Genomic DNA, 27674 nt, shown 5'->3' with positions numbered 1-27674 from the left:
TACACCAGCAGGAGACTCGAGTTCAAAGCAGCTTTCCATCCTGAGAGTCTTTGCATTCCACCGCTTATGTTTATGGGGACCAGTCCTCCACTGGCTTTTATAAACCTGCTCTCCCAGGATGTGGCCGGCACCACGGAGGGTGCTGCCGGCCTCCTGCCTGTTGCCTGTTGCTGGTTCTGCATATAGAGGCTGGCCCTGCTGGGCTAAGTTTAAAACTCTTGGCAATAAGGGCTTCCCCGGTGGTGCAGTGGTTGAGAGCCTGCCTGCTGATGCGGGGGACGCGGGTTCGTGCCCTGGTCCGGGACGATCCCACGTGCCGCGGAGTGGCTGGGCCCGTGAGCCATGGCCGCTGAGCCTGCGCGTCCGGAGCCTGTGCCCCGCAACGGGAGAGGCCACAACAGTGAGAGGCCCGCGTACCGCAAAAAAAAAAAAAAAAAAACCTCTTGGCAATAAAGAGGGCCTATTATGACCTATTTATCAAGTGTTTCAGAATCACTTGCATGAATATTTTGTCCTAAATTCTGTATAATTAGAAGATATAAACCCTACTCTGGGATTATTTTTGTGCACCAACATAACCTAAATTAGAACTCTCTCCATGTAGGTTTTTAAAAAAGAAATCATTGGGACAAAAAAACATAAAGGAATTGATTTTACCTTCACTGTTCTCAAATGCTTGAAAATACTGTTTCTGCCGAAGAAACCTGGAAACCTTGTTGACTGATTTGCAGACCCTTTCCCTTCACCAAGAGCAGAAGGTCAGTCTTTTGGAACAGATGTTTGAAGCGTCCCCATGAGTTCTGACTTGAGGCGGGGGAGCCGTGGCTGGGTTTCCACCTGCCAGCTCTCTCCCCTCAACCTCGGGTTCAGCCAGAAGCTTCACCCCAGGTGTGCCCGGTTGTGTGCGCTCTTCACGCAAGGCCTTCAGACGGATGCAGAGGGGGGATCTGTGGCCCTTGTCCATTTAGCAGATGTTCTTGGGGCTTCTTAGCTGCTGGGCCGCCGCATGCGGAGGGCAGGTTGCTAGACGCCAGCAGTGCCCCTTAGAGGAACATCCCTGGGCGGGGAGGCAGATGTGGGGCTGGCGCCGCCCTACGTGGCCGAGTTTCCGGAGCAGCATATATGGGCTTGGAGCAGACTTTTAAGGGGAGACTTACGGGCTGAATCTTGTTTTTTTCATATTTTTGGACCTCAGGTGCAACGAATTGGAGAAGCCATAGTCCTTGGGTCATGGTGTGCAGCCTTCACTGGTCCTGCAGGAGCCTCTTTTCTGTTTAGTTACTTATTTTTTTAAAAAAAAATTATTTATTTATTTTTGGCTGCGTTGGGTCTTTGTTGCTGCGCACGGGCTTTCTCTAGTTGTGGCGAGCGGGGGCTACTCTTTGTTGCGGTGCGCGGGCTTCTCATCGCGGTGGCTTCTCTTGTGGAGCACAGGCTCTAGGCACGTGGGCTTCAGTAGTTGGGACACGCGGGCTCGGTAGTTGTGGCTCGCAGGCTCTAGAGTGCAGGCTCAGTAGTTGTGGCGCATGGGCTTAGTTGCTCTGCGGCATGTGGGATCTTCCCGGACCAGGGTTCAAACCCGTGTCCCCTGCGTTGGCAGGTGGATTCTTAACCACTGTGCCACCAGGGAAGTCCTGTTTAGTTATTTTTAATGTAACAGGCACCCTCGAGTTCACCTCCGAAGCACAAGCTGGGGCCTTGCCTATCACCCCCATCACTGAGCCCAAGATCTCAGCTGTGCGCCCCTAGCCTCCGTGCCCATGATCACCAGCTCCAGCTCCCTCGTTTCCTCATGTGCCTTCCTCGGGCCGACAGCCCGCTGTCTCAGTACTGCTGCTTCATCCCTGGGGTCTGACTGGTCCCTGGAGGGTCCTGCTCCCTGCCCTCTCCTTCTGATTGAATCTTGAAGGACTGGTGGACATGGTCTGGGCAGAGCAGGTGGGATGATGATATTAAAGAGCATTGAAGGCCAGAGCAGGTATGGAAGCACACGAGGGGCCAGGTGTGTTCAGGCATGTGTGGGGTGTAGGGGAGAGGCCAGAAGCAGCCAGAAGAGAGTGGCGGGGGTGTGTGAGTGGGGAGGCTCCCAGCCTCTTGGAGGTAGAGCCTCCCTGGGGGTGGTGAGGAACCTCTGGGGATCAGCCCAGGGAGGGCAGGTGTTTCCAGAGGTTTCAGGTGTAGAAATGGCCTGGGGAGGAGGTCAGGGCTGGTGGTAGAGGCTGGGGCTGCCCTGGTCCTGGGAGAGGAGGGGAAGGTTGTGGGCCCTGCACACCTGGCCTCGTTGGGGTGTCACGGGGGCCTGAGGGGCCGTCAAGAGGCAAAGCTTCCAGGGAAGCGCGTCCTCGCCCCCGCCCGGTGGGGCCCACAAAGCAAGCGCAGAGGGATGTGCCCTTCAGCCCAGAGATGCCTACGCAGGTGTGTTGCCGGCACCTGGGGACTGAGGCGGCAGGTGCAGAGGGCACGTTTGCAAGTGTCAGGGAAGGTGCAGGACGAGGCAAAGAGGGTTCCAGGACAGCGTGAGTGGTGATCTGGGGGACCGGCCACTGGGACAGGGCTTTCATGTGGTTGCTTTGGGGGGGATGTGTGTCTCTTCTGACTCCGGTGTCCCGGGCTGTGGTTCTGCCTTTAGTGAAGGGTTTCCCACCACTGATGCTCATCTTGCGGCGGGGCGGGTCGGTGCTGCCTGCCTTTCTGGGAAGGGAGGTGATGCCCAGGGCGATCCGGGTCTGGTGGAGGCGCCGGGGTCCCAGAGTGGGGAACCTGAGAGGAAAACCAGCTCCCGTCAGGAGGCTCAGCCGCTGGCACGGCCATGGAGGCCCCTCTTCCCGCCTCCGCCCCCCGCCCCCTCCCTGTGTCCACCCCCCAGCCCGAGCCACCCAGGCAGTCGCCAGGGGAGCAGCTCTTCTGGCTGACTGTCCCCTGTGCCATGGGGGGTCCCCTGCCCCTGTGCAGAGAGAACCCCCAGCCCGCACTGCCCAGGCAGGCGCCGCCCTGCCCGACGGGGGTGAGGGGTGATTGGCCACTTGCCCACAGCCAGCAGCCATTAAATCCTCTGCCCCGTTTTCCAGCTCGTGGCGGGGGAGGGGAGGAGGGGATAGCCTGGGACCTCCCAGCCGGGAAGGCCTCGGCCACTCCCGCGCCCTTTGTGCCCAGCCGAAGTCCCAGGTGGATGGACTCGAGGGAAAGGCCCTTTGTGGAGTTGGTGGGGATCCTGTGTGCGCAGGTCCAGTGCTCCGAGGGGAGGTCGGGGGCCGGGTAGCTGCAGTTTCCCCTCTGCTACTTCTCCCTGGCCTGGCCAGGAGGCCCCCGGGTGCCCGGCCCAGCTCCCCAGGAAGAGACACGGGCTCGGAGTCTTACCTGTTACATCGGGTGATGAGGCCAGAGCTGCCGCTTGCACAGGAGTGAGTGCGATGGGGTGACGGACGTCGGGGCGGCCTTGCCTGCAGGGTCGTGGGCCACCTGCCGCAGCACGTGTGTGGTAACTGAGGGAGCCTCCCCCCTCTCCGTTGGGGGTGCAGCCGGGCCTTCGGGGCCGTGGGGGGGTGCTTGGCCGGGGCTTCCGGGTTCTCCCTCACTTCTCCGCTGAGCCAGTTGATGGGATTTTGTTCCCTTTTGGAGTTGGGAGGTTGGGCCCCATGGGCGGCATTGCTTTGTCATCTCCGGGCCCTTTCCACTGTCACTGAGGCCTCCTGATGCTGCAGGATGGGCTCAGCTACCTCCCTGGGGTGGGACTGGAAACCACCCTTCTCAGTGTTGCCAACCTGTTTATCTGGTTACGCCAGGTCTGCACGCCTGCTTTCGAAGGGTCCTGCCCTCCCCTGGGAATCCAGGGCCAGACCCTGGGGCCCCTTGGCTGTGGACCAGGACGGGCTCCAGCAGGCGCGCAGACGGAGAGGGTTCCTTTGATGCTCTTGGTGTGCTGATCCTGGCAGGAGACCTGCGCAGGCAGAGCTCTGTGAGGGTTTGTTTCCGTGGGATGTTGGGTTTTCCCAAAGAGAGGTGCTCTGGAGCCTCCGCCGCGTGTGGGAGTGGGGTGGTGCGCTGAGCTGGGCCCTGGCTTCCGTCTGGAGGAAGCCCACTGAGTGAGCTCTCGGGGTTTCAGGTGGTTCCTGGCAGGGTTTTAATGAGGACGAAGACAAGTCCAGCTTTATTTGCGGGTTATGGTTCTCAGGGCAAGTTTATATGAAATGTAGGTTTTTATCCATTTTATCAGCTTTCACAGCTTGTTTTTCTGGTGCAGTGGAACGTGGTACGTTCTCATGAGTTATGGTTTTTAGTTCATTAAGGGTTTGGCAGTGACTGTTTTTATGGTCAGACTTGGATGAAAGTTCTAGCGAGATGCTTGGTTCTCTTCTGCTCTGGTAAGTGGGGACTAGGGACATGGGCGTGGGGGGTCTGTATCTTGCCCATTGGTTTTTGTTGCCTGACGATTCTCATCAGACAAGGAAGAGAACCTTGTTTGCAGTGCATCCTGACAGGAGACCCTGTTAAGTGTCCCTCCCCTATCCTTTTTTTTTAAAAAATTATTTATTTAATTTATTTATTTTGGGCTGCATTGGGTCTTTGTTGCTGTGCGCGGGCTTTCCCTAGTTGCAGTGAGCGGGGGCTACTCTTCTTTGCAGTGCGCGGGCTTCTCATTGCGGTGGCTTCTCTTGTGGTGCACAGGCTCTAGGTGCATGGGCTCAGTAGTTGTGGCATGTGAGCTCAGTAGTTATGGCTCGCGGGCTGTAGAGCGCAGGCTCAGTAGTTGTGGCTCATAGGCTTAGCTGCCTCACGACATGTGGGATCTTCCCAGACCAGGGCTTGAACCTGTGTCCCCTGCGTTGGCAGGTGGATTCTTAACCACTGCACCACCAGGGAAGCCCTCCCCCCCCCGCCCCCCTTTCTTAAGATGAAATGCTGGTTTGGGTCTGATTTGCTGTGCTTTGCTGAGGCTGGATTCAGGCTGCTCTGGGTGGGGCCAGGTTGTGGGGTTCTGGTTAGCTGAGCTGCAGGGGGACAGCCTGGGGGGAGGAGCCTGTCCAGAAGGCCACACCCTCAACTGTAAGGTGGGAGGGGGTGGGAAGGGGTGGCTGGGGAGACCCTGTGGTCCAATGTGGGGGGGGAGCAGCACAGTGCTGTGCTCCTCTGAGGGGCAGGAATACCTGATGTCAGAAACAGGAGCTCCCCCTCCCCTCCCCTCCCCTCCCCTCTCCCTCCCCTCCCCCTCTCCCCTCTCCCCTTCCTCCTCTCCCTTCTCCCCTCCCCCTTCTCCCCTCCCCCTCCCCCTCTCCCCCTCCCCTCCCCCTCTCCCCCTCCCCCTCCCCTCCCCTCCCCTCCCCCTCTCCCCCTCCCCCTCCCCTCCCCTCCCCCTCCCCCCTCCCCCCTCCCCCCTCCCCAGCCAGCATAGGAGGTGAGGACTGAGCAGGCTTTGTGTGGGCCCCATGTCCTTATCAGCTGTGGGGGCTATGCTATTCCAGGCCTGGACTGAAAGGAGAGGAGTGAATGGGCCAGAGGCCTGAGCCCAGGGAGATGTGTCCCGGGAAGGTGAGACCGCTCTCACCTGAAGGCTGGTGGGGAGGGTCTGCTGTGAGCTGGGGGGTGGGGGTCACTGGTGGCCCAGTGCTCTGCAGCCCCCGGGGGTGGTGGGTGTGTTGGACAGGAAGAGGGTCCCGGGGACTGTGATGGACAGTGTGGGGATGGAGCTGGCTGAGGTGTGGGGTCCAGTGGGGATGTTCCCGCGCCTGTGTGCGTTGGTCGCTGCGTCATTAATTATGCAGGACGCAGCGGCCATCGGCTTCTCGGATTGTGGAGCCGTTATTCTCATGGCTGTGCTTGAGGTTACTCATTTTTTTAAGAGTTTATGTCACCTGATGCTGTAACCTGCACTTAACGTGTTCGCTCAGTTCTCTGGAAGATGGGGATGAAAACGTTTCCACAGATCAGCCACCTAAAGCATCATAGCCACACAGGCTGATGGATTCTGCCACGATTGTTCCCCGAAGCAAGTGCGCGCTTTGCTTTAATTACCTTTGTGGAAGAGTGGCTGTCCGAAGGCTCTCCCCACGTGGGGACTCCTCTGGAGACTGACTGAGGAGAATCCCAGGTGCATCTTGCTACCAGCGGTGCTTTCTCCCCAGGGAATAGCCAATAAAGTAGATGATTGCAAATCTCATCTTACCTTTAAGGCACCAGCACGGCTTGCTGTTTGCAGAACGATTTGTCACAGGATCCTGCGGAGAGAGGAGCCCTTTGGCCACAAAATTATTCTTTCCAGAGCATCTGTTTTGGAAATGGACTATTTTACGCCTTGATTTCTCCAGGCCGGCAGTGCCTGTGATCTCGAGAACGCTGCCACCGGCTTGTAACCCTTCCCACAGGTGTCACCTGAGTGCTGGCAGTCTCCTGTTCTCCTAGCGGCAGGATGTCAGGTCACTGTGAGGCTCTCCCCCAAGGGCAGGATGGCTCGGGCCCTCACACTCCCATCGGCCGTGCCCTCTCCTGGTGCTGGGCCTCCAGTCCACGGCCCTCCACCTCCACTGAGGAGGCCAGGCCGGGGCGTGGTGCGGGTGAGAGCCCTGGGCTGCTCTGCGCGGCACACTGGGGACCGTGGCTGGGTATAGGAGCCAGGCCGGGCCTGCTGTCCAGCCTGCCGCACGCCCGTGGCCAGCTCTCTGCCTCTCCCCTCACCCAGGGTCTGGGGTTGTGCCCGTGGACACAGCCCCCTGCCGGGGCCCCACTGCAGCTGAACAAGGCCAGGGCTGGGGTCATGGGGAGCAGGGGGCTGATGGGGGCGCCCTCAGGGCACGGTGTCCGAGCCCATCCCCGCATCTCTGCCCCGAAGCACTGGAACAGGCCAGGGCTTCTCAGAGTCTGGTCTCGCAGCCCCTTTGATCGTGAGTGAGCGAAGTCATCAGAAAGCCTGTTTACGTGGTAGGTAGCCGTTGCTCTTTCCTGTGTGAGAAATTAAAACTAAGAAATTTACAAATATTTATTTATCGAAAACTGCCAACTGTAAACCCATTACACGTTAACATAAATAACGTATTTTTGTTTTTTAAAAAAATCACTATTTTCCCCCAAAAGGGGAAACTAGTGGTGAAGGGGGCACCTGGTGGTTTTGCAGGCCTTGGCGGGGTCTGGTTAATCAAAGACAGCTGGGTTCTCTGGGCCCCCGCCATCACCCCCATAGCCGGTGGGGCCTCGAAGGGGGCAAGTACGGAAAGCAGACGATGTCTGAGGATTGCTGTTAAGTAGGTCTGACCTCCTGGGCCCCCTGAGAGGGTCTTGGGGACCCCCAGGGCTCCTGGACCACACTCTGAGATCCAGGAGAGATGTCCCTGCAGTGGAGAGTGAGGGCTCTTTTTAAAGTTTTTTTTTTTTTTTTTTCTGTTTTATTTGAACCCTCCTTATTTCTTTTACCTTAAAATTTTAATTTTGAACTTCATTTATGTGGCCTAGTCCATGCATTCAGGAGTTTGTTCAGAAGGGGTTGCAGCCTGCGCTGGGTCCCCGTCCTGCCTGAGTCTACCCACCCCTTCTCCCCAGGACACAGGGGCGGCACCACGCTCCTGGCAGGTAGCAGGCGTACACACTGGAATGAAACGACCTCGCCCACGTGTCGTTTTGCAAGTGTGAGTAGGAGACATTCCTGGAAACGGAAGTGTGGTTTCACTGGATTTTGCAAAATTGCCCTCTGCTCCACTCCTAAGTTGGGGGGGGGGGGCGTGGGAAGCGGACCCCGTTTGCCTGTCCTGACAGCCGCATGCTGCGTCTCTGCCAGTCTGTTAGGAAGATGGTTTCCTGATGTAATTTTGATGTGTGTTTTTCTCTTTGTAAGTGAAGGTTGATTGCCGTCTCATGTATTTAAGAACTGTTTGTTTTCCTTTGCTATGGACCGTCTGTATCTCTTGCCCGTTTTTCTCCTGGGCTGTTTTCAACATTAGACAAATTAATCCTTTGTAATATGTGCTGCAAATACGTTTTCCAGGGTTACCATTTATCTTTGACTGTTTATGGAGGCTTTCGCCTTGCGGAAATGTGTTTTTGCGTAATCTGTCGTCTCCTTTATCATGTGTCATGTCTTGCTTTGGAAAGGCCCTGCCTGACCCCCAAGTTCTGAGTCCCCCCACCGTGGCCCCCCTGGCTCCTTCCCTGCTTTCCTTATTTTACACTCAAGGCTTTGGTCCATTTTGAATTTATTTCGGGGGGCGGGGTGTGAGGTATGGTTCCAGCATTGTCTTTGCCCACAAAGCTCGGGATGTCCCAGCATCATTTGTTGAATGATGTGTGTCCCCTCTGAGGAGGCCCCTTTGATCCCAGTTAGGTCTGGGTCTGTTTCTGTACATTCTCGTTCGTTCCACGGCTCTGCCGTGTATTCACGTGCTGTCATCGCACTTTTACCTTCGACCGTAGCTGCGTCGTGTTTTATTACGTGGCAGGGCCAGTCTCCCCTCATCACTCTTGCTTTTCAGAATTGTCCCGGCTACTTGGCTGGTTTTTCCTTATAAGCTGTAGACTGAGCTTGTCTTGCTTCCTCTAAAACCTTTTTGTTATTCTTTTTTGCGGTACGCGGGGCCCCTCACCGCTGCAGCCCCTCCCGTCGCGGAGCACAGGCTCCGGACGCGCAGGCTCAGCGGCCATGGCTCACGGGCCCAGCCGCTCCGCGGCATGCGGGATCCTCCCGGACCAGGGCACGAACCCGCATCCCCTGCATCGGCAGGCGGACTCTCAACCACCGCGCCAGCAGGGAAGCCCTTGTTATTCTTTTAAGGGGAATCACATTGTTTATAGATTATTTTAGGGTTTTGTGTGACATTCTCCCCACCTTTCCTCTCTCTTTATACGTAAATATGGAAAATACACATGACATGATATGTGTAAATAACACTATATACCAATAAATATTTGGTGAGACATACATAAGGTTTACACCGTTTCTGAAATGTACCGTTCAGTGGCTTTAAGTACATTCACCTTGTACTTAGTGCAGTTAATGTACACCCACCTTCAGAACTGCCTCATCTTCCCAATCTGAAACTCCCTCCCCAGCCCCGTCCCCCAGCCCCTGGCCCCCACCATCCTTCTTTCTGTCCCTGTGGATTTGACTCCTGGGTGCCTCACATAAGTGGATCATATAGTGTTTGTCTTTTTGTGACCTGCTTATATCACTGAGCTTAATGTCCTCAGGGTGGTAGCACGTGTCACCGCTTCCTTCCTTTGGAAGGCTGAATGATGTCCCCCTTCTGTAGAGACCACACTTTGTTTATCCATTCACTGGTTGGTGGACACTTGGGTTACTTCCTTGTTGTGGCTGTTGTGCTGCTGTGAACGTGGGTGTACCGGTATCTGTTTGAGTCCCTGCTTTCAGTTCTTTTGGAATACCCAGACGTGGAATTGCTGGATCACGTGGTAGTCCTGTTTTCAATTTGCTGAGGAACTGCTGTGTTGTCCTCTGTAGTCGCCACGGCTGTGGTTTATGCTTCCGGTCGTGCATGCTGAAAATCAGGCCGGAGCGTTTGCGGAGGATACGGTGAACCCCAGCTCTGCTGCTGACCAGGCGCGACCTCCGAGAGCCTGGCTCCCTGGTCCCGCGAGCAGGTCCCTGAGCAGGACCCGGTGGGCGGGCGGGAGGGACGAGACCCTGGACTCCATCTTCCACCTCCAGTAGCTGTGGCGTCCCTCTCTGAACCTCACTTTCCTCTTCTCATTAAGAAGGGGAGGCCGGGGAGGCCCCATAATAGCGGCAGCTCATGTTATTAAGTTCTTAGCACGTGCCAGGCCCAGAGACAAGGCGTGGAGGGGTCGGGGTCCCGGAGGCTGGTGTGGGAGGATTAAGTGAGGTGAGGCCTGGTAGCATCCAGCACGTGCTTGTTTTCCACAAAGCGTGGCTGTTAGTAAAGAGTGAGGTGGGTCATCCTGGGCGATCCCTGCCGTCGCCCCTCCCACTGGTGCATCCGCGCCCTGCATGGGTCCACACCTGCCGGCCCAGTCAGGCCGCCCTCTCTCCCCTGCTGTCCCATGCCATGACCCCAGATGAACCCGAGCACCTTGTCTGCCCCCGCCCGTCCCCAGCGTTTCCTTCTGGCTTGTTATGGCATAGGCCCTCCGTCCAGGGTGCCTTCCTCTGCAGCCCACGGTGGCCTCCTTGGTGCTGTCAGCCCGAGGACTAGCCATCGCCTCCCGCGAGCAGCCTCCTCTGCGTCCTGGTACCGACTGCAGCTGGTGCACGGTAGGTGCTCATTAAACGCCCAAGCAGATCTGTCCTTACTGTTACTCCTGGATGCCTCTGCTCCAGCCCGTGAGACTTTCACTGCCCGCTTACCACTCTCTGTTCCTCATTCCCGCTGGATGGGGAGCCGCGCCAGGGCAGACCCCCGCCCCCTACGTGACGTGCCTCTGGAGCGCTTAGACCCAGCTTGTCTCGTGCCAGCACAGCCCACCTGCCACCTTGCGTCAGCCCAGCCGGGAGATCTGTGTGAGACTGAACTGCCGACCGCGGTGGGCGGTTACCTGGGCAGCACGTGCGGAAAGGACTTGGAGGGTTTGTCTATCTACCTGTCTATTTATTTATTTTTAAATGTTTCTCCTTTGTCACTGGATGTGAGTTTTGTAGCAGAGGCAGAAGGTGCGCCAGCCGGGCACCTCGGCTGTCAGGCCCTGCCTGGGGCTGTGTTCCTTTCTTGGCCAGCTCAGCAGGAAATGTGGGTTCCACCGTCTCTGCGCTGGGTGGTGTTTTAAACACAGAAAGCCTGTTGTGGCGGATGTGCTTGACAGCCACCCCCGCCCCCCCGTGGGCCCGTAAATGTCCCAGGGCGAGTAGTCCAGCCCCCTCGTCCTCAGCTGGGCCAAGTTTCCAAAAAGGAAGAAGTTGCCGCAGGCCAGTGGTTTGGAGGTGCCCCGAGGCCCTTTTTCCCGGGCGCTGTTTAAGGCCCCGTGCGTTTACCTTGGCGCTGGGTTCACGCAGAGGGACCAGGATGTTCTTTAAAATGTGCCTCCCTCACCCACTGGGGTCCTCTGCCACGCCGCGTGCTGGGCCCGGACGCCGGGGTGGGGACTGGCTGGGATCCCTGCCCTTGAGCAGAGTGATCTGGGGAAAGGGGGAGGTGTGGGGCAGTTGGGGAGCCCTCGGGGGGAGGGGCAGTGCTTGGTACTGAAGTGTGGGTCGGAGGGCTCCAGGCGGGAGGGGTGGGGAGGGCCAGCTCCTCGTTTCCTGAGGTCTTTTTCACTGTGCTGCTTGTCACACCGCAGAGCAAGGGGCCCTGCCTGAGACCTGAGTGTGGATGGTGGCCTCCGGTGGTGGGCTAGTCAGAGCTGGAGGCTGGCCCCTCTGCCTCGGGTGAGATACAGGAGGGGGCGGGGGAAGCCCCGGTACATGGCCCAGGTGGGACAGAAGAGAGTGGCTCTCAACGTGTCGGGTTCCCTAGCTCTTCTTTCCTAAAGAAGATTTGATGATGACGAGGCCCACACCCGAGTATGAGAGTGGCAAGGTCACTGGAAGTGGGACCCCAGTGCTGGGTGAGGGCCCAGTTCCCTGTTAGGGGGCCAGTAAGTACTGGGACCCAGTTGAGAGTCCCTGTTCTGCTGGGCATTTATCGCCTCGAGACGAGGGGACAGCCAGCCATGGCCCACATCAAAAGTGGCCCGCCCACTGCTCCCTGCTTTCGTAACTATTCTTAATGGCCCAGAGCCACACCTGTTTCATGCTGCAGCAGAGTGAGAACTTGTTACAGGCTGTGTGGCCACCACACCTAAGACATTTACCGCCGGGGCCCTTTGCAGAGTGGGTTCGCTGAGCCTGCGCGTTCGGTCTGGGGCTGCAGTGCATTTGGAGAAGAGCCTGTTTGCAGACAGCTGTGGGCCAGAGCCTCTCTCTGCTTTCAGGAGCTGGGCCAGGACGCTGGCAGGAAGTCATGACGGATACTGGGAGTCCGGAAGGTGTTTCCTCCCAGCTGTCTCACTGGCTGGATCTTCCCCAGTCCTGGATGCTAAGAGTGATGGAGAAGCTTGAGAAAAAGAATGCTTCCACCAGAAATGAGTTCTGGTGTGCGTTTCCTACTGTTTAGTTTATGTTGCTTGTTTATACAGCACAGGTTTATACAAACCTAATCCCTAGGTTTTCTTGCTAGCTTTGTTTTGTTTAGATAAATGGCCGTGCGGCCAGTCTGCCCGGCTCCCCACTCGGTCTCTAGGCAGGGGGGCCTGTGGGCTCTCAGGCAGCGTGATGGATGCATGAACAGAGGCATGTGCTGGGGAGGGTGGGCGCCTGGGCAGGCGCAGGCTGGAGCGCAGCGAGGTTGGCTTGTGTTCCTGGTGAGGCTCTGACCCCGAGCCTCAGTTTCTCCATCTGTCAGTTGGTTTAACAACAGCTCTTCCCTCGCAGTGTTGTGACCAGGACGCATGACCCCTGGGGTGGGGAGAAGGGCTTGTTGTTCTTCCTGAGATTTGGGGCCCTGCAGGCTCAGTGCTGAGGATGGTCCTTGCCCTGTGGAGGGCTCCCGCTCCCGCCACAGCACGGGCCGCAGGCCCTCGCCTGGGGCTTTTGTCCAGGGTCTGTGCTCTCGTGAGCCTGGACTGAAGCCCGAGTGCCCAAGCGTGGGTCCTCAGGTCGGCACAGCCCACGTCTGTGTCAGGTGCCGCTCTTGCTTACTGCCGCCTTACAGCCAGGGGGCTGAGGCTTAGGGAGGGCTGGGCATGACCAGCCTCTGCACACCTCACTCCTGACCCTCTGGGGCTGGTCCAGGGCGGGGGTCAGAGGGCGTAGGTCTTGCAGAGCTGGGAGCGCAGCTGAGCCTTGGCGCCTGAGGGCTGGCGGAGGATGCTGCGTCCTCTCTGAAGCGGCCTCTGGCTTCCCGGGGCCTCTAGTCTGAGCTCTCTGTGTCGCCCACTGTCTGCAGTCCTCGGAAGCTGGTGATGACCGGGGGCGGGGGGCGGTCTTGGGATGTCCCAGAGCCTCTTACCCTCCCTTCCACAGCCCCCCCGAAAGTAAAGTGCCGGTGGTTCCGTGGAGATGGAGAGTAATGCAGGGTGGTGACATTTGTTCAGTGCTTTTGGGAAGTGGCGTCTGAGTTTTTCCCATGGTTACTGCTGCTCACCGGGCGGTCCCTGAGTCCTTCCCCGCACGCTTCACATCATCCTCTGGCTGCCCTCTGAGCCGGGACTGCCGCTAACCTCTCTGTGTGACCAAGGAAACCAGGGCGTGGAGGTCATGTGACACCTGCAGGGTCAGCAGCAGAGGCAGCCGGGGTCTCGAGACCATCAGGTGACTTAGCTCACGTCTGGAGCCCAGCAGAGCCCGCTTGCTCCCAGGGATGTCTCTGAACACGACAGTACGTAGGACAGTTGGAACCGACCTGACAGGTGACGGTGCCCTGCCCTCCAGCCAAGGTGATGGCGACGTGGGGCCCGAGCAGGGGTGACGTCACTGAGGGTGGGAGCAGCCTGGCTGGACGGGAAGGGGATGCTGGACCAGAGGTAGAAGAATGGGGTGTTAGCCGGTGGCAGGGAATGGTCTGGACAGTGTCCCCAAGGCCAGGAAGACCTGGCGTCTTGTATGGGGACCCAAGGGGGCCGGGCCGGGATGGCAATGAGCAGGGCACGAGGACAGTGTGCCCGCCTGACCTCCCTGCCGCTGGCCCTGGGCTCGTGGGGCCCCACATAGAGGCTCGGGTCCAGCATGTTCTTTTGTGCACTCCCCCTACCCTGCCCCCCTGGCCTGCCTGAGCGTGGTGTCTGGGTCCTGCTTCCCAGGGCTGTCTTTGACCCCTTCGGTCCTCTCAGGGACTTTCACTTTGACCTGTGCCCCCGAGCTGTGCCAGGGAAGGAGGAGGTCAGGCGGGGACACTGGTGTTTCCTGCTCTGCTCCCTGCGTGGCCGAGACAGCCTGGGACGGAGGGACCGGGGCGGTGGTGCGTTAGAGCTCACGAGGGCCTGCAAGAGCTGACTGTGAAGTTTTCAGGAATTTTGTGAGCTGGCCGCTAATAAAATGAGTGTATAAAGTTAGATAAGTTATATTGAGAGCAGAGGTGTCAATGTTAAATGCTCGAAGGTGCCCGTTTCTGAACTGTTTCACTACGTTTTCTCACTGGGTTATGATCCTGAGCTGGCTAGCATCTCTTGGGCCTGGCGGAAATCCTGTGGCCGGTGGCCCTGGGCAGCTCTTACCACCCGTGTGCTCGTTCACTGCCGGACGTCACTTTGGTGGCTTGAACATGGCCACGATGGGAGCGGTTCCACCACGGAAACGGGCAGATACCGCAGATTAGGGCCTCACTTCTCATTTTGTCGCTTGTCTAGAGTAACGAGAGTGATGGAGAAAATGCTGACGTGCAGGTGAAGGTTACGCGTGTGACTTCCGCCGCTTTCACTGGAAGGCGCGGGGAGGCTGAGGAAACCTCCTCCTGTTAGAATACTGTCGTCCGCTTCAGCAAGGACGTCTCTCCCGTCCTAGACAAACGGATAAGGTTCTGCCTTCCTTCCCCACCTGTCGTGTCCTGTTCACGTAAACAAGGCCGTCAGCCAACCTTCAGGCCGGACCCGCACTTGTTGGTCAGCTGCAGTCCTGGCTGGCCGGAGGGAGGCTTTCAGCACGACTTAGTGCAGGCATCCTGTGGGCGCCGCTTGGCTGTGTGGGGTTTACAGTAAAGAGTGTTGGACGTTTTATTACTGCTTGTACCCGTGCAACGCATCCTTATCACTGAGGTTATAATAAATGTTTGTACGTCTACGCGCAGGGGTGTCGCTAGGGCGTGCATGGTCCCAGCTCACAGAGGAGGGTGTGGTAGCTTCAACGGGGCCCTCCCAGCTCCCCTGCTCTTCCTGACTGGCTCCCCCACCCCCACCCCCGGCCACCCTGGCCCGTGGCGGGGTCACGGAGCCAGCAGGACCCTGGGCAGCTCTCCTGTTACAGTGCAGAAAACTCCGCTCCTGGCACGGGGCCCATCTTGGCCTGACCTGTGTAGGACGGAAAGCCCCTGAAGAACTGCAGGCCTCTTCCTGGAGAAACGCCCCGGGAAGCCTTGGAGTTAAGCTCTGGAAGTGTTCACGGATTTAGGGACTTCCTGCTTCGCCAGGAGGGGTCGAGGGCAAAGTCCAGGGACAGCCCTTCGCTTTGAGGCCTCTGTGGCTGGGCGGCTCAGGGCGCAGGGCGGGGGGCCTGGCTCTCCCGGCCCTCAGGGCCCAGTCGTGGGGGCCCCGCCTTTGTGCAACGTCCCCTCTGTCCCTGAATGGCCAGAGTGTGCCCGCCCTGCTGAGACAGACCGGGCGCCTTCAGCACCTGCCCTCGGGCATGCACGCTAACCGGTGGGGCTGGGGGCACAGATCCTAAACCAGGGAGCTCGCCGGAAGTTGCAGGACTCCAAACCAGACGGGCTGATCGAATTCGAGGGGGGGACTTGGAAGAGGAGGAACTGGCATGGGGACGTCCCCGAACCTGAAGTGCTGGGCGCGCAGTAGGAACAAAATGTGATGGCTGGAGGACCCCCGAGGGTCGGCAGGGCTGGAGCCCAGTGGGGGAAGCCCTGGGAGGGGTCTCGGCAGGGTGCTCCGGACTCTGGTTTCCCGCCACCTGGAGAAGGGGCTCCGTGAGGTGTGTGGCTGCCTGGACCAGACCCGGCTGGGCAGGAGGGTGGGGCGGGGGCAGAGCAGCACAGGTGTGGAGCCTGGCTGGGAGGCGGGGGCCCTGCTGTCTTAGGTGGCTGTGCAGCGATCACGTGATCAAGGGCTCCTTCCAGGGTTTTGAGTTGGGCAGCTGCTGGTACAGGTGCCGCCCAGGAGGAGGGCCCGCGGAGGCTCCAGCTCCGAGCTGAGTGTGGCGGAGTCGAGCTACCGATGGGATGTCCCCCAGACAGTGGGTCACCGGAGTCCAGCTCATGGGGGGGCTGGTGGGCGTGCAGTCAGCAGAGCGTCTGAACGTTTGGGGTCCCGCTAACTGAGGCTGGATCCGGGGTCGGGGCAGTGGCTCCCTGACCCGCCTCGAGTTCGGGGGAACCCGTGGGTCACTGGACGTGAGCCAACATCTTGAGCCTGGCATGATTGGGGGGAGTGGTCACCCGTGTCTTCTGGGTCTCGAGCGTCCCAGACTGCTCCCCGGGCGGGGTGGCCCGGCACAGGGCCCCACGGGCTGCCCTGGAGCTGTGTGCATGTCGGGGTCCTGCAGGGCTGTGGGCCTCTGGGGCTGTCTTCTTGGAGAACAGAGACCTGGCAGAGGGCCGGGTGGCCGGCTGGGACTGGCCTTGGGTGGGGTGGAGGGAGAGTCCCGTCCTCGCTCAACATCTGTGACTCCCCAGGAATATGGTTTGGGACAAGGGTTGCTTCCTTTGGGAGAAAGGATGTTGTTTATCCTGGGATCAGCAGAAGAGCCACCAGATAACAGGAGGTGAAGCCAGGCTGAGCTGGTTGTCTGAACGCAGACAGGAGCTTGGCCGGGGGTCGCGAGCCCCATGCAGCGAGGAGAATGGCTGGGACCTGGGATGTGGCAAGTGCTGGACCAGGAACCACTTTTTTCTAAATCTTGGTCTGGGAGGGAAAGTAAAGTCCTTTGTGGTTTCCAAGTCCAGTGTTCCCTAGACACTGCGGCCTTTGTGTGTCCAGGAGCCATTCAGCGGGTTTCCAGAGCAGCGTGCTCTGTGTCCCGGGGCCAGAGCTGGCCTCAGTCCTGTGTGCCGAGGGCCCGCAGCGCAGGGTCGCTGCCTGGAGGCTCCCCTCGCCCTGTCCCTCTGTCTGCTTGCCTCCACGGCTGCAGGGCCCCTTGCAGATGTTGCGGCTCTGAGCAGGGTAGCCACAGGGAGCGTCTCCCAGCGCGTCTACTTCCACATGGAGGTACGGGGAGCTGGGGCGGCAGCAGGTCCTGCTCTGAGGGGCTGCCCCACCTTGAGGGGTGGGCGTGAAGGGAGCTGCCCGGGGGCCTGTGGGTGCACGTGGAGGGGCCGGGTCTGTGGGGAGTGTGCGGTGGGTGTGCAGGGATTTGGGGGCTGGTTGGATCCAGGGAAGGCTGGATGGGGGCTGGGGCGGGAGTGGGACGCATGGCAGCTGCTGGACGGAAGGTGCAGGTGAGCTTTGTGGAGACGGCATCCACTGACACTGGCTTTGTGGGGAGAGCTTTGCTCTGGGTCACACTTGGTGTCTGGCCCCCGACCCCCTCTCACTGTCCATGGACAACATCCGTGTCAGTCTTCCATCTCTTCATCTGGAAGTTGGGGAAACTGGGTTGGATAGTGTAGTTGAGATGAGGTCGTCCCGGGGTAGGGTGGGCCGCTCCTCAGCCCGGGGGGGTGGGGTGACGGGGAGGGCTTCCCTCGCAGCCCGGCCCCGCCTGGGAGGGGTGGTCAGGTGTCCTGGCACCCGGTCCTCATTGGGCAGCGGCATGAACTGCTCGCCTCTCCAGGAGCCCCAGGGGCCCGGGGGCAGGGCCGTGGGGATGGAGAGGGCTCTCGGGGACCCCCCCCTCGCCGAGGGCTGATGTGAGCGGCTGTCAGGAGGAGCAGGGCTGGCGTGGCGTGAGCTGGCAGCTGCCAGCAGGGGCCCCGCTGGGCAGGGGGGCGCGTGGGCTGTGAGCGGCATCCTGATGGTGGCAGGGCGGACACTTGGCGCGTCGTCCCCTTTCCCCGGGCGGCCACATCATTTGCTTGCCGGGCTGAATCAGGAAGGAAGGCAGCTCCCGCCTGCGGGGTGGGGAGTCCCAGACAGAACCGCCTGACGGGACCCGGCAAGGAGGGAAGCGGGCCCGTCCCCTCCGCCCCGCTTCCATCTGACGCTGGGGGAGGAGGGGTCCCCCAGCTCCTTCTGAAAACGGAAGGAAGGAGGTTTTACAGGGCTGCACTTCCCCTGCCCGGTTTGCTTTTAGTTTTCAAGTTAGAAAAGCAATGGGAAAGGACACGTGGAGAGAAGTTTCACAGCCACCCGCAAGCCTCAAGCAGGGTCCTGTGTCACCTGCGGTCTGTGCAGATGCCAGTTGCCTGTAACGGTGACCTCAGTGCAGCAACGTTTTGTCACCGCCTCTGAGACTCCCAGGGACGTCTGTGTGTCCCGCGTGGTGCTCAGAGCGCCCGGCCTGGCCGTGGTGCTGCCGAGATGCCCTCCACGTGCTGGATTTGCCCCGGGACGGATCTCGAGACCGGGAATCACTGGTTCAGAGGGCGTTGACGTTCCTGCTTCCTGCTACCTCTGCCACATCGCTGGCTTTTGTTTCCTTTTTGGTGAAGTTGGAGGCTTTTGCACAAGGACTGGGTAACTTTCCTCTTGCTCAGGGAGTTTGTGGGTCTGTGTTCCAAGGTCCTCTAATCTTTACCAATTTGTTCAGGTTGTCTCACAACAAAAATATTAGTCCTCATGTACCTGGCTTGCTACATGTATCCCCTGTTTCTTTGCAGGTGTTTTTTTTTTTTGATAAATTTATTTATTTTATTTAATTTATTTTATCTTTGGCTGCATTGGGTCTCCGTTGCTGTACGTGGGCTCTCTCTAGTTGTGGTGAGCGGGGGCTACTCTTCGTTGCAGTGCGCGGGCTTCTCATTGCGGTGGCTTCTCTTGTTGGGAGCACGGGCTCTAGGTGCGCGGGCTTCAGTAGCTGTGGCTCGCGGGCTCTAGAGTACAGGCTCAGTAGTTGTGGCACACGGGCTTAGTTGCTCCACGGCATGTGGGATCTTCCTGGACCAGGGCTCGAACCTGTGTCCCCTGCACTGGCAAGCGGATTCTTAACCACTGCGCCATCAGGGAAGCCCCTCATTGCAGCTTTAAAACAAATGTCTATTTACTTTTGTCTGGTTGACTGAGTCTTTATTTTTTCAGTCTCTTAATGTAGACTGTCAGCCTCTCTCTAGGGACTTAAGTTCTCTCTTCTCACGTGGATATCTTTCCAGATGGCCAGCCATGTGCCCCTTTCCCGCCACGTGAGCAGGGATACCGGCTTCTCCAGCCCCGTGGCCTTGCCCACTCCTGGGCTACCCTGGACTCCAGGGGATGGTGGGTTTCCTGTGGTTTTTACACCAGGGTTAGGGTTAGGCTTAGGCCACATCGGGCCACCTTAGTGTTCCACGTGAGCCCCGAGAAGCATCTGTCCCAGGAACACCTGCACACCCTCCCCCGCTGCGCTGCAGCCTCAGTTGTCCTTGTAGAGCGGAGCCCTGGCTCATCCTGACGGGCTCACGGGCCGCCACTGTTCACAGGCTTTCCTGCCTTGAGCTGTGATGCCGGGGGAGCGGAGGCCCCTTGGCAGGTGGGGCGGGTACGCAGGGCTGCAGGCAGGCACCCTGGGCTGTGATTTAACATGATTCAATGGCTCCGAGCCTGCACCGTCCAAAACAGGAAGTGCTTTCCCCTGCCTTCGTGGTTCCCCGTAAACTGTCCCAAGTGTCCCAGCTGGGGCGGTTCGGGCTGAGTTGATGGATTCCACCCTGCTCACCCCACTTCCTGTCGCCCTGCAGGAAATCGCCGTGCTGTTTATTGGTCCAGGCTGAGTAGTCTGTGCTCGTGCGTCATTTCACATTCTCGGGATACTTTGGCCTGATCGGGGTTAATCCCGTTTCAGAGGTGGAAGCTGAGGCCAGAAAGGTGGGAAGTGGAAGGACAGGCTGTGAGCCCAGGTGTGTCCAGAGTCCCTGCCCCGCAGGGACCCAGGGCCTCTTGCAGACGTTGGGGGCCGAGGGACTGTGTGACCGGGACCGGGGTTGGGCCGCACGGCCCCTGCCGTGGGCTTGGGAGTGAGGTGGGCTGGACGTGCAGAAGGGCCACTATGCCCCACCCACTGGGCTCTCCTGGCCGGGTTGGGTCAGAGATGTGGGGAGTGGGCACCCCTGTAGGCATCCACCTCTGGCGTGTGCACGTGTGTTTGAACTTACACGTGTCCTCCGTGCCAGCACACAGAGGCACCACACCAGGCCTTTGCTGCCTCCCTCCAGGCTGGAGGGATCCAGCGCCGGCAGCTTGGGGGCTGCCCAGGAGGCAGGTGGGCGGGCGCTGGGTTCCAGACTGGCCGTGTGTGGGAAGATCTCTCGGAGCGAGTGAGGCTGAGCTGGTCCTGAGAGCAGAACTAGGGTGCCCAGGCGAGCAGGACGGTGTTTCAGGTCGTGTCCCTGGGGGCGGGGCCAGGTGGAGCGAGGGGACGGGGCCGGAGGGGGTCTGAGACACCCTGAGGCCCAGCGTTCTAGGGGCTGTCCTGGGCGTGCCCTTGGTCGTGGGTCCTGATGGTTGTCAGAGCCTGGGAGGAGGCGCGCCGGCCCTCCCCACTTTTCGCTGCAGTGTCTCCCCCTCCCCTCCCCAGCCCCCTCTTCCCAGGGTCTTCGGCACCCCTGCTGCTCCAGGTCGCACCGAGAGACGTGGCTTCCTTCTGCCCTGTGGGGCACTCGGGGGAGCTGGCCTGGGTGGGCGGCGGGGGTCTGAGCTCAGCGGCCAGCCCAGCCGGATGGGGGTGACGGAGGGCCCCGGCCTGCTGGGCACGAGATGGGAGCCTGTGGGCCCTGGGGTCCCTGAATAGCGGCACTGGCTGCTCCCTGAGGGCAGGGCCTGGTGGCAGCCCAGGGCTGGGGCCTGCAGCCGGGTGTGGGAGGGCGGCGGCCGGCGGGCGGCTGACCCCGTGACCGTGCCTCCCCCTCGCTGTCTTGCAGGGGCTCCGAGCGTCATGTTAAGGTAAAGCAGAGGGGCTCAGTGCTGAACATGCTAAGGAGGCTGGACAAGATCAGGTTCAGAGGTCACAAGAGAGATGACTTCCTTGATCTAGCAGAGTCTCCAAACGCCTCGGACACCGAATGCGGAGACGAAACACCCCTGAAGATACCTCGGACCTCGCCCCGGGACAGTGACGAGCTGAGGGACCCTGTGAGTACCGAGCGTCCTCCGCTCTGCGTGGCCACGGATGCCAGGCCCCTCGCTGGTGGGTGGGGCTGTCCCCATCCTCAGGTGGCCAAGCTGAGCGTGCGCTTGGGTAGACCGTGTCCTGCCCAGGCTGGTCAGACACAGACGGGGCTGTTCCCCATCTCGCCCCAAACCTCCCCCAGCCTCACCGGTGGGGGCTCATCCCTGGACTGAGGATAATTTGTCCATTGGCCGATTTTCTTTTCCTTCATCACTGGTTTTCTGGGTGACCGGCAAACTTCTCACACAGCCTGATCCCCGGGAGTTTGACTCGAGGGGCCGCAGGGCGCTGTCTGGAAGCTGCTGGCCCCTGGCCCGAGGGCAGCCGCCTCTGGGTGCCTGGCTGGTCTGGCCGTCCCAGAGTGCGTGTCACCGACCCCTGGCAGCTGGCCGAGCCCAGGCTGGGCCTCCTCAGCGCACATGGGGACCGTGGCCCCTGTGATTTGGAGAGCAGCTTTCCTGAGCGGGGTCCGCGGCCCTGGTGGGAACCAGGCGTGAGCGGGCCCTGTCTTCTGGAAGCTCGTGTTTTGTCAGCGGGCGTGCAGCGGGGGGGGGAGGGTGGGCTTCCTGTGGTCCCCTCCTGGCCAGGTACGGCCGCCGGGCTCTCCGTTGTGGGCACAGCTGCCCGAATCCTCCCTGTTGTCAGTGAAGAAGCCCAGAGCCATGCAGGCCCCACCACACCAGCTGTGGTGCCCTGCCCGAGTGGACGCCAGATCTGGTGGCCTGGGGTCTGGGCTCCTCCCCGAGCACCTGAGCTCGGTCTTCCTTCCAGCCGTGGCCGCGAGCCCTCGCCTTCCCCCTCCTTGTGTTATTAATGCTTTATAATAGAACAGGGATGGCGCGTTTGCTCCTGGCACGAAAGAATAAGCGATTGGCACTGCCTGCTAAGAGCCAGCCATCCAGCCAGGCAGGGCTGGAGCTGCAGAGCCTGGGGGGGAGCGCCCTGCTTGGGTGCTTGCTGTGTTCCCTGCAGAGGTGGTGGCGGTCCTCCCGCCATTGGGCTCCGTGCGGGCCAGGGCCTCGCTTGGTGTGTCTCCTGATGCAGCCCATCAGCATCTGCCTGTCGGGACACCGCGGGGCTCACGGGCGCTGTCCTAGGAAGGGGGTGTCTCCACGTCAGAGTGGATCCAGCGGGCCGGCGAGGGCCGAGGGGAGCACCTGAGGGAGGGGCGAGCACGGGGGCCGTGCGTACAAATGGCTGTCACGCTCGCTCACCCCCCTACCCCACCCCACCCCCACCCCCGGGGCTCTCTCTCCGTGGTGGTGGGACCGAGCCAGCCTCCCACCCTGGATGTGCTGTCCTTCACTTAACCTCTGCCCCTGAGGGGCACTCGGTCACTCCCATGAGCCTCGTGCCCACATGGCCCGCGTCACCCGGGTGTGCGGGCAGGGTCGTGCCTCTGTCACCAGCACCCTCCCACGAGCGTGCAGTGTCCTCCGTCGCCACCCGCGGGGCCTGCGTGCCACGCCCTTGCCCACCTGCACAGGGTGTCCCCAGGTGTTTCTGTTCTGCGAACCTGAGGGGTGAAGAGTGGCTTTTCCCACGAGGGAGGTTGGTCACTTTGCCTGTGTTTGGGCTTCATTGTTTTTATTTATTTTTAATTGTGGTAACGTGCGCGTAACACGGAACTGACCGCTGTGACCGTTTCTAAGTGTCCAGCTCGGTGGCATGAGGCACGTTCACGTTGTCATGCGGCCACCCCACCATCCATCTCCAGACCTTCTTCATCTTCCCAAACTGAAACTCAGTCCCCACTGAACAGCAGCTCCACAGCTGCCCCTCCAGGCCGCCCCCGCCCCGTCTGCTTTCCGTCTGTGACCCGACTCTCCAGCTCTGGCCTCAGTGAGCCCCGCGGTGTTTGTCCCTGCGACTGGCCTGTCTCAGCACCGTGTCCTCAGGGGCCATCGTGCTGTAGCGTCAGGCTTCATCCTTATGTCCTTTTCTGTGGGCAACCTGTCTGTGTCCTGGGGCAAAGGAGGCGAGCGGACCCAGTGGTTGAGGGTAGAATCCGGGTCCCGTGGTGGGGGAGGGGAATGGGGGGAGGGAGGGGGTCCTGGACAGGCAGACGGGCTCGAGGGGCCGCAGCGGTGGAGGTTGGGTGATGTCCAGGGCAGGGTGTGGCTGTGGTCGGGGGAGGACCGTTGAAGAGAACGATGAGGGGTCTGAGGCCAGGGTCCCCCGAGTGGTTGGTGACAGGCCAGTAAGGAGAGGGGCAAGGAGGCGAGGACCAGAGCCCTAGAGCTGGGGCAGAGGCAGAGACCCCACGCACGTGGAGGTGCAGCGGGCATCGCCTCCAGGAGCCGGGGGTAGAAGCCGGTCCCTCCGCGGAGAGACGCGGTTCTAGGGAAGCTGGGGGAAGAGGCAGCCAGGCCACCTCCCTGGTTTTGTGGCGGCCGTGCTGCAGCCTTGGGGGTCCCGAGTCCAGGCTCCCGACCCCAAGTTTAGCGTTGCTCTCGGCAAGTCTGTAAAGGGGTCAGCTGGGGGAACCCAAGGGGCTCATGGAGGGGTGTGGAGCCCAGGATTTCAGGGCACTCCCCCCGGCGCCTGCCATCTGCATTGGGGTGCCCCCTCCAGCTGTCTGGCTCCCCAGAGCTGGTGGTCCTCACCGTCCCTGCCGTCCTGTGGGCGCCCAGCTGAGCTGCTGCAGCTTCGACACTGAGTCCGGCCAAAGCCACGAGGGTCCCAGGCTGTCTTGGACCCGGGGGCCCCTGTAGGAGCTCTTCAAGCTCTAGGGCAAGTTTCAGGTGAGCTTAATTCCAGCAGCTTAGAGACTAACACGCGTCACAGCCTTCCGAGGACGTGGATTCACGTGTTCAGACGGGGCTGCAAACCGCGGGGCGCCCTGCCTGCTTTGGTGGGAACTTGCTGACGTGATGGAGTCCAGTGTTCTGCTTCCGAGTCAGTGCAGAGCCGCCTTTCCAGGCCAGCCTCTGCCCTCTGCTCCGGGGCCACCATCTTGGGCGCCGAGGTTGGGGATGGGCCGGGGAGGGACACATTCATCTGCGGGGACCAATGGGCGAGCCTGGGCCATCTTCCCCACGCAGAGCAGGGGGCGTACCCTGCCTTTCGCCTACCGCCCAGTCTCCCCATACCTGCCCCTGCCAGGCCCACGGGGCGGGCAGGTAAACATGGCCTGGTCCCTGCCCTCTGGGACCTCATGCCCCGGTAGCCAGAGCAGCTGAAAGTGCAGGAGGTCACGTGCCAGGACAGGGCAGCCGTGGGCTAGAGGGTCTTACCGGCCCCCGTTGTTCCCCAGTGTGAGCTGCTGCTTCCTGGGGTGTGGCCTCCGAGCAGATGACCTGTGCCTGGAGCGGTCACCAGGGCTGTCACGGACCCTGTCCATGCCGGGTGTCCCCTTCCTCACCCTGCCTTGGGGGTGTGGTCATGGAGACCAAAACTGGGGAGTCAGATCCCCCCGTCGCACGGCAGGGCGCTCAGGTGCTGCCCTCACCAGGTCAGCGGTGGGGTGGGCGTGAGCCGGCAGCCCCGCTGCGCCCCGGGCAGGCCTGGCTGTACCGACGTGCGCACCCCTTTCCAGCGGGCAGCGGTGACCTGAAACCGGAGCCTACCCTGGGCCTGGTGGGATGGCGGGTGGTGGCTTTAATTAGCCTCTGTGGGAAAGGACAGGCCCCTGTTTGGAGTTCGCTCACCTCAGAGCCTGGCAGGTGGACGCACCCTGCCCCACCTCCCCGGAGTCCTGTTGCTGCCCCTCCCAGGGCAGCAGGGCGACAGGCCCTGTGGCCAGGCCACCCTCCTCCTGGGAGGTCGCCACGCGGGCCGGGGCAGGTTTCGCTGGTTTCCTTCCCTCTGCAGCCTGAGAGCTGTGTTGTGACCGTCAAGAGGCTTAGCGTCACGCTTCCGGTTTTGCCTTTACTGTTGCTGGAAGTCGGCCTTACCGGGGCTCTGAGGATGTCCCTGTTGTCTGAAATGTCCCTTCCACCGACAGGCGAAGCCGAGGTGAACTGATGCGAGTTCTAAGGCAGAGCCAGTGTCTTCCTAGGCCGGTGGCCCTGTGGACCAGCCCTTCTAGACCACGGGGTCCTTGGGGGGTACCCCTTAGAGAACTGGTCGATGTGGACCCAGGATGCTTCCGGGAGGCTCCTCTGAGCTCTTGGTGTTTTCCTTCTAGGCTGGGCCAGGGACCCTCATCATGGCTGCAGGAGTCCAGGACTTTAACCGGACAGAGTTTGATCGCTTAAATGAGATCAAAGGTCACCTGGAAATCGCCTTACTGGAAAAACACTTCTTACGTGAGTACCAGTGGGGGAGGGAGGGGCAGAGGGGACGCTGTCCTGCAGGAGTGCAGCTGGGTCACAACAGGTGTCACCAGGCTAGCAGTGGGGACGGGTGTGGACGTCCCCACATGGCCTTTTGCGTCCTGAGTCTGCATCTCCCCTTGCTGCTCCACAAAGCTCAGCGCTCCTGTCTGGATGGCTACGACGCCTTTACTCTGAGACGGACGAGAGCGTCACTGGGGAAGGAATACGACGCCCCTGGAAACTCTCTTTATTTTAGTGAATCTGGTGCATGGCCATGCTTAACTCAGCATGTAATAGAGCTTTTTGGAGGAATCTGAAATTTTCTGTTCCGTGTAGTTTGCACATCAAGGAGGGGGTGTGGGAGGGGGCACAGTGGGGTTTCATTGTCTGTTGGCCGCGGGCATGGCTACCTTGGCATTTGGCATTTGTGTTGCTTAACTGTCGGCCCTCCTGCTGGGGGTGTTGGCCTCTGGGTAGTGATGATGGTAGAGATGGTTCTGGAAGGGCCTGCGGGGCTCCTCCCGGAGATGATCTCATTTGGTGAGTTGCCTTTACTCCTCTCACCACCCCTCTGTCCTGCCTTGCAGACGAGGAAACGGAGGCACCAGGGCTAAGAGAAGTGATCCTACTGGTAGGTTAAGTCTTCTGACTAGTAGGGATTTGAACCAGGCAGACTGGCCCTGAAGCCCACGCATGTGACACAGTGTTTTCACAGCTGACAGCAGGGTGTGGGCGATGCTATTAGGGGAACAATACAGGGAGAAAGAAGCAGCTTCGCCCCTGTGTGCCCAGAGCCAGTCACGTCTGGGCCACGAGGAGAGGCCCAGGGCAAGGCACCTCCCTTGGGCGTTGTGCCCAGCTGGGGCCTCCCTCTGATACCTGGGACCAGGCAACTGGCACCCTGGCTTGCCCACAGGCACCCGCCCTCTGTCCCCACCTGAGTCCTCTCCCTCTTTCGTCTAGTGTCTCCCTCGTTTATGTGACAAGTGTCATCTGAGCTCTAGCCGTGGGCACCCCGGCTGTGCCGCCCATGCAGCACGCGGGGCCCGTTGCCTGCAAACGAAGGCGGGGTGTCAGCGCCGCGGGGGGACGCCTTGGGGGCCTGCCTTCTCCTCCCAGAAGTGGGCGGCGTGGCTCTCACTACATTTCTGTGCGCTCTCCAGCCACCACGTGCTGCAGCCCCGTCTCCCCCCAGGCCCCTCTTGCTGGTCCGTACCTCCCTGGGTGAGCGTGCGTGTGCCTGTCTGCACCCCGCCGGCCAGCGCTCGCCCGCAGGGTCCGAGCATCGAGGTTCTGAGGATGGCACTGTGGAGTGACTCAGTCTCCCCGCGAGTCTGAGGTTGCGGCTGACCTGGCTGGGGAGACGGGGCCGGGCTGGGTCTGCTGGGACCGCCCGCAGTGCGGGCCCTGCCTCGTCAGGCCCTGGTGCCTGTGGCCTCGGCCTTTGCCGAGCTCCCGCGGGGCGGCTCTGCGTGAACGGTGGGGCAGCCCGGGTGGTCTCGCCAGTGCTGAGCGGGCCCCGCTGGGTGGAGGCTGTGCTGGGCAGCAGAGCTGGACGGCCCTGCTCGAGGCAGCAGTGGGTGGAGCCTTGTGAAAGTGCCTTTGGTGGGTCACGCGGAGGATATTGGTGGTTTCACGGGGTTCGAGGAACCCGCAGAGCCAGGGGCTCTCAACGAAAGGGGAAGGGTCTGTGAGAGCATCCAACAGGGAGCGCCCCGCCCCCGGCCGGGGAGGGGCAGTGTGAGGCTTCCAGGAGAAGGGGTAATGGGCGGGGCGGGCGAGGAGCAAGTGTCCACCAGGCAGCTGGGTGGGCAGGACAGCTGCGACCCACAGGGATGCCTGTCTGGGGCCACCCTGCTCTGTGTTGAAAAAAGGAAAAGAAAAGAGGCCGCTGGCTCCGGATCGGCGTCGCTGGCGTCCTTGGACTGGTCCTCGTGGTCTGCCCGCCGTGTTTTACCAGAAGAGTAAAACGGTGGGTAGCTCGTGTTGTAAAGTGCAGAGTTCCACTTTGGCAGCTCGGGGCCGGATGGGGAAGGTAATAATTATGGGCATTTTCTTTTAGTTATGAGAAATTTTAGATGGATCAGAAATAGAGGACGTGGTGTAACGCGCCTCTCACGCACCTGCCATAGGTTTCAGCAAGAATCGGCTCGCGGCCAGGCTGGTTCCCTCCAAGCCCCCACCTACAGCCCCTCTCCCCCAGGTCTTTTGAAGCAAATCCCAGCCAGCATCCTGTCATTTGACCCATAAATATTTTAGTAGATAGCTCATCATGGGTTTTTGTTTTTTTTGGCCGTGCCGCGTGGCTTGCGGGATCTTAGTTCCCCGACCAGGGATCGAACCCGCGCCCCCCTGCAGTGGAAGCACAGAGTTCTAACCACTGGACTGCCAGGGAAGTCCCTCATTCTGTTTGAAAAACAAAAGTCCTGAGTCCAGTATTACAAGTAAAAAAATCACGTTTTTCTTGAATATCATCAGATACCCAGCTTAAGCTCCGATTTCCCCAGTTGTCTGGTCATTTTTTGGGCAACTCTGGAATCAAACAAGGTCCATAGATTGTGACTGGTAGATGTACTTCTCCTGTCTTT

The 27674-nt window shown here is 60.3% G+C and overlaps 1 protein-coding gene and 1 long non-coding RNA gene across 12 annotated transcripts in view; one reads left to right on the top strand and one right to left on the bottom strand.

Annotated features, from left to right (window-relative positions):
• GRAMD4 (GRAM domain containing 4) overlaps positions 1–27674 on the top strand; it is a 77174-nt gene that overhangs the window by 13602 nt on the left and 35898 nt on the right. For 3 of the 11 annotated variants that reach the window (XM_033865823.2, XM_033865826.2, XR_004528790.2), the window contains 2 exons: positions 20580–20790; positions 24957–25077. The exons of 1 other annotated variant lie outside the window; for it this stretch is intronic. In XM_033865823.2, coding sequence (XP_033721714.1) covers positions 20580–20790; positions 24957–25077 — 332 coding nt within the window. Of the gene's footprint in view, positions 1–3989; positions 4362–18864; positions 18940–19400; positions 19560–20579; positions 20791–24956; positions 25078–27674 lie in introns of those variants that run through there. 7 more of the 11 variants (XM_033865825.2, XM_033865828.2, XM_073788042.1 and 4 more) reach the window with 7 other exon arrangements.
• On the bottom strand, positions 638–3954 carry LOC141275796 (uncharacterized). Its single transcript, XR_012324113.1, has 2 exons — positions 3358–3954; positions 638–2760 (listed from the first exon to the last, which is right to left on the bottom strand). It is a non-coding gene; the product is annotated as an uncharacterized lncRNA (long non-coding RNA).

This window comes from Tursiops truncatus, chromosome 11 (assembly GCF_011762595.2).
Source record: "Tursiops truncatus isolate mTurTru1 chromosome 11, mTurTru1.mat.Y, whole genome shotgun sequence".
Classification (NCBI taxonomy): domain Eukaryota; kingdom Metazoa; phylum Chordata; class Mammalia; order Artiodactyla; family Delphinidae; genus Tursiops; species Tursiops truncatus.
The sequence above is the reverse complement of the archived record's forward strand: the minus strand, read 5'-3'. Positions and strand labels throughout refer to the sequence as shown.